At 38.8% G+C, this 12,264-nt stretch overlaps 1 protein-coding gene across 1 annotated transcript in view; it reads left to right on the forward strand.

The window, feature by feature from the left end:
* The window catches only part of MIPOL1 (mirror-image polydactyly 1), a 157,722-nt gene that overhangs the window by 105,262 nt on the left and 40,196 nt on the right, over positions 1–12,264 (forward strand). The window contains exon 12 of the mRNA XM_066552365.1: positions 1,640–1,734. Coding sequence (XP_066408462.1) covers positions 1,640–1,734 — 95 coding nt within the window. The remainder of the gene's footprint in view (positions 1–1,639; positions 1,735–12,264) is intronic.

The raw sequence follows: 12,264 nt of genomic DNA on the forward strand, positions 1-12,264 counted from the left end.
AAACATTGGAAAACAGCCCAATGCTCAGGCTCATGAGTCAAGGAATTGCTGTGGAAGCCTGATCTTATTTGTTGTTACAATAATAAATCACCCACTGATTTATTTATATGGTACCTGGGCCCTCAAGGCAGTCCTGCAGTGCTATTGAAACTGGACTTTTAAAATTAATGGTGATTAAGCTATAGACCCATATTAAATATGCATGAATACTTATTTCTCCCTGCCTCCTCTTTAACTGTAAGGCCTGTTGGGGCTGGCTACCTTCCTGAATTACAAGCCACATGCTGCAATTTCTATTATGGTCATGAGTGAATGATTCACACTCCCTTCAGTGTGAATCAAGGATGGGAGGGGGAGTGTCCAGTGGGGCTCACAGATGGGAGATGAAGGTGATTGCTCAAGGGTTCCCTCACCCCTCTATAAACCAGATCCTGGGTAAGAATGCACCCAGATCCCAGCATGTACTGTCGGTGCCAGTCTCTGCAGTCCCTGCTGGAGCATTGCCTGCCACTGCTCAGGGTCCTGGTTATCCAGCAGCTCTTCTGCTGCTAACATCAGCCAGGGGCTGTTACTGTGGGAGCTGCCCTTAACAGCCAGGGAGCCACGTGCAGACCAGAGTCCTGTGTCAGCAGTTCATGGCCAAGGGCCTTGCTTCACTTTCTATATGTTGGTCAACAGTTTTGCAGTATAGCAACACATATGTATCATATGAAATGTGTTTGCTGATAACCACTTGGCTGAACTGAAGAGTTCTAACCTTAGATATTCAAAAAACTTACATGGGAGAAGCCATTCAAAACATGATCCTGCTAGTGCAGAAATCATGAAAAAATACAGAAAAATTTCAATGCTAGAAAAAGAAAGAATATTTCATAATAATTAAATAGGCTGGGATAGTGCTAATTTGCTTCCTGGTAGCTGGTACAGTGCTGTGTTTTAGATTCAGTATGCAAATAATGTTGATAACTGATGTTTTAGATGTTGCTAAGTGGTGTTTGCCCCAAGTCAAGGACTTTCAGTGTGTCCTGCACTGCCAGTGAGGAGGTACACAAGAAGCTGGGAGGGAGTATGGTCAGGAAAACTGACCAAAGTGACCAAAGGGACATTCTGTGTGATAAAACATCACACCCAGTATATAAAATGGGGGGCGTTACCAGGAAAGGGTGTGATCACAGCTCAGGGACAGGCTTGGCATTAGTCAGCAGGTGGTGATCAGTTGTATCGTGCATCACTTGCCTGTCTTGGGACTTATCTCCCTCTGTCCCTCTCCTTTTTATTATTATTATTATTATTATTATTATTATTATTATTATTATTATTATTATTATTATTATTATTATTATATTTTACTTTGTTTCAATTATTTAACTGTTCTTATCTCAATCAACAAGTTTGATTTTCTTTTCTTTCTTTTTCTGATTCTCCTCACTATGCCATCAGTGGGAGGAAGGAGAAGTGACCAAGCAGCTGCATGGTACTTAGTTCCTGGCTGGGGTTAAACCACAACACTATGTTACATACAGCAGTATAACTCTATGTATGCAGTTATAATGGTTGAAATTATTGCAGAGATTGATTTGTTTTCAAAAAAGTATGGATGTTCTGAATAAATTGGTTATCAATGTTTATCATTCCACAGGCAGAATTGATAGCTTTGCAACAAGAAAAGGAAGCTGCTCTTCAACAGTGCAAAAAACTAGAAGAAGAAATCCAAACATTGCGTGTTTATTACAGGTAAAATGATTGATTCTAATATGAATGAGTGACTCATAGGGGAAATTTTCTGTACGATGTCTGACTGAGTGAGGAAATGGCCTTATCAAGTAGGTATTTGTTGGAAAAATGTGAATACATCAATGAATCAAAGCCTGCATTTCTGCTTTACTGCTCACCAACCACCTCTTCGAAATAGGAGTCCCTTTCTTATAGCCTGAATTTTGTATTAGTTTCTTCTAAGGGAAGTGAAAAGTTGGTGGTTGATTTTTGCACTAAAAAGCTGTGCTATGGCAATGTGATCATTTAAAAACACATGGACAAAGGAACCAGATTACATAAATGCTTGCTTCTTCCCTGATTGTTTGCACATACCTAACTTACTCAATATAGATTTTAAAATAATAAATCTGTAATTCTAAAATACTGGTTTCTTCTTCAACCCCAATATATGTGCCTTTTAATTCCTCATGTTCTGTAGCAGTATGGAGAATGAGAGAAATACCCATTCTCATTAATTTAGGTGGGCTGCACTGAACATTTGCATGGATCAGTGGGTTTTAGTCCCTAAGGAAAAGCTCTGTGTGGTCTAGTGAAGGAGTTAGGTTGTTTTATGGAGTGATGTTGGGTTACAGCTCTCATTTCATCCTGACCTCCTGTGTGAGAGGGGATACAGAGCTGCCAGCAGGTTAGAGGTAGGAGAATTGGCATCAGCACAGCTGAAAATTGTGAATCCGAAGGCTGAATGTCTGTGATGAGGGATGTGGGCTACAGAGGTAAATAATAAATACAGTGTGAATACTATACTCATTGGAAATAAAGAGGACTAGTTATTTATGTCTAAAAAGCATTTGAAATAGCAGAACTGTGTATGTTTTCAGTGTTTCAGCATTCAAAAGTGAAAAATACTCAGGTTTCTAGAGGTTTTTCAAGTTTCCCCTTCTCATTAAGTTTATTAAAACCTTGGAGGGAAGTTTCAAGAGCAACTTTTGTTCCTAAATCTCCTAGGCATTTATTTAAAGCCTGTTAATAGTGAATAGAAACCCCAAGCAATTTGTGATTATTGCATTTAATGAATTTGGTCAGCATTTAGTGTGTGCACAAATTATGGTATGATTTACCAAGCTGGAAAGAATTTATTATGGTGCCCTTATTAGTTGTTTAAATGGGGTGTTTTTTTTGAATAATTTAAAAACTGAAATGCAATTTTTTTAATTGATATTTTAGAAATTAGGAATTTGCTTGTGTTGGTCTATAGACATTTTAGGAGATTTTCACTGATTTTTGAGTCACATTTTTGGCCTATGCTATCAAGTTTGCACTAACATTTGATGGTTAACAAGTACAGTAGGCAGCAACAGCCATTTACTTGTTGAAATGCTTTAAATTCCAGAAATATCAACAGTAATGACTTGCAGGAATCAGCATTAGAATGTATCATGTTATTAACTTATAGCTCTTAATTTGATCAGTCAAAATTTCACTGTAAGTTGGCTGACAGCATTTGCAAAATCTATCCAGAAGGTGTGGAAATGCTCACCTGATTATCCCCTGGAGCAAGAGCTATTGTAGCACTACTGATTTTTACAAGTTATAACATCTAAAGTAGAAGATTTTATCTCCTACCTACCTCACTGTTCTAGAGGCTTATGTGTTCCAGAGTGGACCCACAGGGTGGCTGACTGAGGTTGGCAGGGACCTCTGGAGGTCGTCTTGTCCAGCTCTGCTCAGGCAGGGCCACTGAGACCTGGTTGCCCAGGTCCACATCCAGAGGGGTTTTAAATGTCTTTAAGTATGGAGATTCCACAACCTCTCTGTATGGAAACACTGTCTTAAGCATACAAAGACATGACTTGAAAAGCCAGAGGCCACCTGGAGCTGAACTTGCAAGGGTTGTAAAACAAGGATTCCTATAAGTGCATAAGCAGCAACATTTAATTTCTCAGGCCTGTCTTTTGATTTGGTTAGAAATTAATTGCACCATTGTGAGGATTCTTATGAACTTGACATTTTGGTTACAGTTTCCTTTAAGTTACATGAACATCTGCAGCCCTTGTCATCCAATAGTGTGACAGTACTTTAAACACATGCCAAATGAAACAGAAAAGAATATATGTCACATGTGCATAAAGCTTTGGGAACTGTACCAGGCCAAGGGTGGGATGGCCACAGTAATTATGAAAGACAAGGTAGACAGTGCATTTCCCAAGCCATCCCAAATGAATGAAAATTTGCACTCTGATTTGTATGTGAAAGGGACACATGTATAGATGTCTGCTGGGTCTTTTTATCTCCTCACAGTGCTTGCCATGCTATGGTAGTCTAGAACAAGCACTGGGAGTGTTTTTAGACAGTCTGTTTTGAACTGGGGTGGAAGTTTGCTGCTTTGATCCAAGTGAGTTAGCTGTATGATTTACTGTTCAAGACTGTATTCCCTGAAGTTGCTTTTCTTTTTTGGATTTCATAATTCCCCAGTGAGCAAAATATAGGCTTCCACACATTCTCCAATCTTCATGAGAGCTGTCAAACTGCAATGTGACAATGCTGGGTGCACATTCCCTTCACCTACTGTTCTCTCATGTCTTCACCAGATTCTTACACTTTCTGTCATAAGCCCCAGCATGACAGGGGCTTAACAATTTTGGCTCATTAGGTGACTGCTCCTTTTGCTATTAGGTCTTCCCTGGCCTTACAAAAAGCATTTATCCTACTTAATTCTTTTTCTCCTTTTTTTAACTGAGATTTCTATGAGTCATGGTTTAGGAATGGTACTCCCCAGTTTAGTGGTCTTGCTGAGACTCTCCAAAACACATGCCACTCACTCATTCCCCCTTCTCCCTCCCACTTCTTCCCCTGCAACAGTATGGAAAAGAGAATTGGAGGCAAAGAAGGTGAATATCAGGAGTTAAGATAAGAATAATTTACTGCAAACAGCAATGAGACAAGAAAATGAACAGTAACAGCAACAATATTAATTTTAAAAGCATACAAAAGAGAGAGAGTGATTCACATGCACAGTTCTAACCCCAACCCAACCACAGCCACACTGTCCCAATGGGAAGGAACCCCTTCTCCCCAGAAAAGACTCCCTTCTCCCCCAACGGGAAAATGTCATGAGATGGTACAGAATATCCTCTGGGTCATAGCCATGCTCCCTCCTGGCTACTGCAGAAACTTACCCTGTGCTGGCCAGAACCAGGACACTACATCATCCTTTAACTTAGAAGAAACAAATTTAAGAAAACAAAAACAAATAAACAAACAAAACAGAACAAAATAAAACAACTCAACAACAACAAAGAAAGAAAACAAAACTAGAGGCTTCCATTAAAGCATACAAGTAATACCTACATCACTTGTACTTGTGCCTTAACACACAATAACATTTCAAGGATTTGGTCACAAAAGTAATGACTATGTGTGTATATTAACTATTTTGTATGCATACATGTGTAAACAATGACATTAAAATGTGCATTTCTATACCAACCTGACTTTCACTAACATTAGCATAATCCAGGAAAAGCAAAGTGCCATTTGATCATACAAAATCAGGGGAGAGATACTTAGGTCCAGACTATCTGTATGTGTAAGTAAGTACACACAGACATGCCTAAAGGAGGGAAACAAGTGGAGACCTTCAGGGGAAAAATATAAAATCCCCTTCTATTATCTCCACAGGAAAGATTCTAGGTATCTAGGATACACTCTTCAGATTAGGGTCCCCAGTAAAAGTAAGACATCTATAAATTGGAGAAAGTTTGACAGAGGGCAACTGGTACAGTCAGGAAACCATAGCATTTGCAATGTAAAGAGAGACCAAGGGTAGTGCTCTTGTACAGCCTGGGAAAGAAAAAATATTCCTTTCTTTGTTGGCTCCAGGGGGACCTAATGGCAGCCTAACAGAGTCTGTGCAGAGGTTGTCAAGAAAGGCGACCTCTTCACAGTGCTCCATGACAACAGGGTGAGAAACAACTGACTTGAATTGAAACAAGAGCATTTCAGACAGGTTACAAGGGAAAACTTGTTCCACAGGGGCTGTCCATCATTGGAACAAGTTGCCAGAGAGGTTTTACCATCTCCATCCTTGGAGATTTCCAATGTCTAACGTCAAAAAGTCATGAGCAACATGGTGGGATCTCATATTGATATCACTTTGAGAAGAAGTTAGATTCCACTGGAGACTGCCAGTGGTCACTTCCAACCTCATTATTCTACAATTCTCTGATCTGGTAGCTGCCTGTGTTTGAAGACATTCATTTTTTTTCCTCCAATTGTGAAAGAAGTAAACCGCACTTCTTCTCAGGTGAAGTGAAAAGCAAATCCTAACTGAAACTGGAGCTTCATGGAAATCCGTAATGGCCTAAACCAAAATTTAAATTAGCTTTTGCAGATATAATGAGGAAACATTTCTTTCCCTCTGACTTTTTACTTTTTGAAAAGAAAGTATATCCCAGAACAATTTCAGTCTTCTTTAGAAGGGACAGAGAAGTGAAATGGAATTAAAAAGGGGGAAGAAGCTAATTCAGATACATAAGGGACAAGAAGCTGGCTACAAATTAAGTTTGGCAAGTTCTGTGCTTCTGTTTGTTCTTCTTGTGTTGTCTCTGTGTCAAGTTTCAAAAAGAAAATTGTGTTTTCTGGATGCTAACTCAAAAATACATACCAGAAATTATAATTTGCATAAGAGTTAAGAATAGCATAGAATTTCTCTCTTACTAATAGAATTGTTTCCACACAGTGCTCTTTAAGCTAGAGATTAATGCAAATCATAAGATCCTCAGGGACCAAAGAAGGCTATATCCAAATAACCAGTTTTGAAGTACGTGGCAGTGTTAATCTCACTACCTCTTTCCCATATACCTCTGTTGTTTGAACATCATCACAAGTTTTTTATTTGCATATTTTCAGTTATGTGATCTGGAAATTTTATAATCAGGTTCCTTCTTCCCCTAGATTTATATGCTGAGTGTGACACCATATTGGTGTGGGATATGCCTTTGGTCAGTTGTAGTCAGCTGTTCCAGCTGTGTCTGTATCCAACTTCTTGGGCACCCCCCGCCTGCTCACTGCTGGAGTGGTGTGAAAAGCAAAAAGGCCTTGACTCTGTGTGAGTAATACTCAGGAACAACTGAAACATCCATGTGTTAGCAACACTTTTTTTCAATACAAATCCAAAATGTACCCTATACCAGCTGCTATGAAGAAAATTAACTCTATCCCAGTCAAAAGCAATATAATGTTGCAAAGTAATGGGAATATGTAAGTTATGGTGAGCATGGGAGCAAAAGATGCCTTATTTTACAGTTATGTGATGGTTCTCAGCAATGAAATAGGAGATTAACTTCAGTAAGGCTCCTTGTACTAATAAGTACAATTACCTGAAATAAGTATTTTTAGATTCAAAGTTTCAGTCAATAGGGGTAGTTTCTCTGCATGCAATGTCAGCAGTTTTCTGGCTCCCTAACCAGTTGTAGCACTTTATGAGTTAAAAACTATTGAAGAGATCTAACAGAATTTAAGTCTACAAGTTTCAATGCTTACAATACTTCAATTGGAATACTTGGAAATCATGTTTAAGTGGCACAAGCAAATGGTCTAAATAGCAGTTAGTTTTATGGAGGTCCATATATTTTTCCCATGAAGTCTCTTGTAAAATGATATGGAAGTTCATTTTTTTTTAAAGACTGAGATTGATAAATGTGAAAGTAGGAAATCAAGAAGGTTTTTTATTATTTCCCCAAATAAAGAACTTATAGGCTCAGGGGCAAACTCAATTTTCATCTTAATTACAGAACTGAATCACCCTGTAACAGGCAAAACAGATGAAGAAAGCTATTTTGTAAGCCATTACTTCTAGTCCTGAATAAAAAGACTTTTCTATTCAAGCTTTGGATACAGTTGTGTGTGTTTAATTTACTTCCATTCTATAGTTTCATGACTGATGTTATGGAATATAATACTCAGATGGTGCCATTTCAACCATGCTCCATGGACTCTGTGTATGGATATAGAATGGTGTAATTCTTGCTGTTAGAATGTTGCTTTCATTCCAGTTTTAAGGGCTGTTAAAAACTATAAATATTTCTACCTAAAAGTCAATATTCATCTTCACAGCCACTGCAGTAGCAAGTCAGAATACAATAAATAGCCTAAATAGTCAGATTCCTGTTCTCTGACTGACCCCTGCTCAAACATTTCAGCCTGTTTGTTCTGCCATCTCTCAGTCTTCTTCAGAGTTCTCTCAGTCTAGATTTTCCTCAGGGAAACACAATGTGTAGCAGAAGGTTGGGCTGCTCTAACATCCAGTTTCCCAGCCCAAATTAACTGGAACCCATTGACAGTGGGATTAGTGAAGCTGCAACCACTAATGCAGAGTGGTGATCTCAGTTCTTCCTCTGAAGTAATAGCAGGCTGCCTTAAGCACCTGTCCTAGCAGTTTACCTCAGAGAACTGGTCTTTTCATACCTGTTTTTTTTTTTTATCTCACTTTTTCAGTTATGGCCGTTGACTCATTTTCCTGCTCTTTTCATCCTGTCTGCTTGCTTCTGTTCTGGCAGTTGTTGTCATTGTGTCAGTACTAGTTGCTTTAGACATAACATGGTGTAATTACAGTCATTAAGAAGAATGACCACACAATGGTATCACTGTAAACCACACAGTTCTTTTTGAAGAGCAGTTTTGGATCATGGAGAGGACATCAGTTGTGTTTTAAGTATTTCCTGTTCTTGCAGCAGAGACTTCTATTTTATTGAAGAGTTTCAGACACCTGACATTAAACATAAACCTTCAGCTAATTAAATTTCCCACTTACAAGCACAGAATAGGTTCTTTTTTATATACCAAAGAGGGGCTTGGACATGCAGTGGGAGACCGTGTAATGCATGTTTTGGAGGAACCTAACCTGCTCCAGTTTGATCCAGCCAAGCATATAGAAAGCAATGAATTTGTAAGGGAACACTAGGGTTTTTATTTGTCTTCTGTTATAATAAAAGAAAGGCAGGGACTGTCTCTCTGTTTGTTTATTGAACTGAGTGTTAAAATTAGTAGAAAATTGGGGTGGAGAAATACTGCTGTCTTTAAATCAGATTGGTTAAAGACACATTTTCTCTCAGCAATCCAGGGAGGTCTCTGTGAATCTTTAGTCAAATTGTGGGGTTGAGGGGAGCCAACACCCTGATTATTTGGAATCTATGTGTTCAGTCTTCTCCTCCTCTGTTTTGTGCCACTTTGCAGTGAGGTGCTGCAGCCCCAAAAGAATTGGGATTTTAGGTGAGTTTTTCTCACTCTGCAGTCTCATAAGCATTTTCCCACTAGTAAGCCCCTATGTCCTCTGTGACTTCTTTCCTTTGTCACTTTATTGCTTGCGCAATCACAGCCCTTGCTGGTGTCACAGGAGATAAAAGTCCAAGGTTTGGGGGCTGTTTCATGAACCGGATCAGACAGCCGAAGGGGGGAAGACTGATCAGTGAGCTGCTCTCACTGGAAAGCAGCTACATGAGGTTTTGCTGGTGCTACTGAGATGGCTGTATTTGTCAGTGGCTTGGTGCAGGTGAGCAGTAAAGGCAGAGCCCTCCCTTGCTATCCTTGTGTATTTCACACTTTATTGAATTTATTATCCTCCTGTCCCTGCCCCATTCCCAGACTTCTTGTTCTCCAGCTTGGAATTGATTATGGTCTCACTTGGTGCATTTGTTCAACTTTCTAACAGTAATATAGTCAGAGACACTGACTTTAGAAATAAATCTGTGGATAGAAAAATTTATTGGGAACATGGCAGACCAGACTCACATCCATTCTCCAGTTAGTATTTGACCATTTGCAAAGAAAAAGGATGGTGGAGAGAAACTCCAGTATGTACCATAGGCTTGATGCTTACAGTGGCAGTTTGGCAGGCAATGAAAAGGCAAAGCAGTATCTGAACCTGCTGTGGGCTTGTGGGTATCTAATTTTTTTGCCCTCCAATGAAATATTTTAGCCATCAGCATGTCTTTAAGCTTTCTGTGTCTCTCATTCATTTAGAAACACACAAAAAAAAATTTGAATGTTTTTCTTCTTGCCCTGACATGACTTTAAAAGTTTTCCTATCTCACTGGGAAAAAAAAAATTAGCATGGAGAAACACTTTCTAACTCAGCTTTAGTGATTTATAAACTTTGAGAGAGGAAACACTGAACTGTCAAAGATCCAAGGCACCTGATGGAATAACAAACCACCTCACGCCATCCCTGCAACCAGAATGTAATACACTCAAATTGCCTTGTGCTGCTGTTGGATTGGTCTGACTGACACTTTATGAAATCTTTGTGCCTAATGTTTCCAGGGGCTGGCTCTTGGCCCTCAGAGGTGCCTTGCCAATAGAAACACTAAGCAGCAGGACTGAGGAAGTGGCATGAATATGGACTGGAGTGCCTAACACGCTCTGTGATGCAGTTTTAATTTGCACCCTGTGCTGTGCTACGTCCACTACTGCTCCTGCTACTGGCTGTTATAGTGGCAAAGTTTCTTACATTTTTCAAATTAGTTGAGGACCAACAGCTTTTTGTGCCAAGTACTTTAAGGCTAGAAGTGCTGCACAGGTCCTTACACTGTATTGCACAGGACTTGAGCTGACTTCTCTACTTATTTGCTGTCGTGGGGTAATGTGAACTAAAACAACATTTACTTTGTCGTTTTTGCTGGGATGGGCCTTTTCACATGAATTTCTGTTCTTCTCTAAGAGCAACGTTTTGCTTGACAGAAAGGAATTCCTTGCCACTGGATGCTGATATGGTCTCACGACTCTGTATGCAGGGCCCTGCTGGCATTATGTTCACAGCTGTCCTTTGCCTGGCTGATTCCCTAACCTTCTTTTTTAACTCTGCTCTATGTGGTTTTCTGTTATGAAAACCTATTCCTTGGTTTCTCAGTGAGCTGAAAAGTCTGGGAGAGGTGTAACTTTGTTCCATGCTTTTGAAATAAGCACATAGAGATATCTAGGAACCATTATTCAAAGTCAATTAAAGCGTAATAAAATTGAGTTCTTGGAAGGTTTAAAGTCTCTGGAAGAACTACCTGCAATCAACCCACTGACTGCTAATGGTAGTTTGGAGTAGATAGCAATACAAAGTATGAAACTGCTATAGAAATACTTGTAAAAATTAGGATAAGGAGATCACTAAAGTTGATATCTATTCTATACAATGTAAGAATGCACAAAACCAAAATTGGAGAATCTATACAGAGTATATGCAGGATGATGAAATCTGTTATCTGGTAGAAAGGGTGTGTAGACAAAGGCTACATATTCTAATTCTACCATTGAAATGTTGAAATGATGGATGAATATAGATTAATCACATCACTAAATTCTGCTTCAGCTGCTTTATTTGTATAAACTGAATAAGAAGTTTTACCCTTTTGGATAACACCTTTAGAGACTATGAAAATGCAGGTACTCTTGCTTTAAACTGAGAGAAGGAAAACAGATACAGAATAAGAAGCAGCCCTCTCTAGAGCAAGTTAAAGAAACACAGGAAAACTGTGTGTGTAATAAGAGCTATTTGGAAGACAGATTTTCCCATGAGAAGTTAGGAAGAAAATCTAAAAGTGTAAAAAAATTGTCTTGCCCTATAAATATTGTATGAAAGGGAATTCTTTTGTTATTAATATGATATTTAGAAATATAGTAATAACATTGTCAGGAGGACTTAAAATGCCATTTCATTTTCTGTTGGTTTTTCCCAGGACATGTTTTTATGTTAAAATGTCAATTCAATTATTTTGAAAAATCATGACTTTGATGTGTTTCAGTTCAATTCTCTTCAGCTGAAGAGCTGAAATCAAATGGCATTACAGTTTGAAATACTAAGGTGAAAGAAAACTTTTCACTTAAAAATGTGCCACAGGAGGACGGCATATTTTTTTATGTTGGATTTTATATTTCCCAATTAAAAAAAATCTTTGGTGAGAAGACCTTCTACATGAGCAATTTTCAGTCAGTGCTAAACATAACATTACTTTTCTTACTCTGCATTTAACACTGCTCACAGTGGAAAAATGTTAGGGAGTATCTAAGAATGCAGGTGGCAGAAGAAATACTCTGCCTGTCACAGAACACAAAACAAAAGGCTGCTCATCTGTTTTGTTTACAAAGAGAGAAGTCCGAGAGTAAGGTATTTTCTTTATTCAATTTCCATCGAAACTTAGAGCTTTTGTTAAACTGATAAATGCATGCCATGCCTTTTACTGGAAAAATTTCCATTTTAACTTCCCACTCACTAACTGCTTTTCTAACTAATGTGATAGAGGTCTTGTGTTTTGGAAGGTTTTTAACCTGTGTCCAGCATTCCATAATGATGTGTTACTCATCTGGTATGGGTAGTTCTTCCAGCATAGGTGTGAAAACTGTCATTTTCAGGAGAATAGAGACCAACTTGGAAGCTTCAGCCACAGTTTTCCAGTGAATAAGTGGGCCTGCTGGGATTTGCTCAGTTCTGAGTTGCTCAGATATTTGAGTAAAGTGTAACATACTAGTAATAGTTTGCTCTTAGAAGCAGCCATTTACATGGTC

Source organism: Molothrus aeneus, chromosome 6 (assembly GCF_037042795.1).
Source record: "Molothrus aeneus isolate 106 chromosome 6, BPBGC_Maene_1.0, whole genome shotgun sequence".
NCBI classification, from domain to species: Eukaryota; Metazoa; Chordata; class Aves; order Passeriformes; family Icteridae; genus Molothrus; species Molothrus aeneus.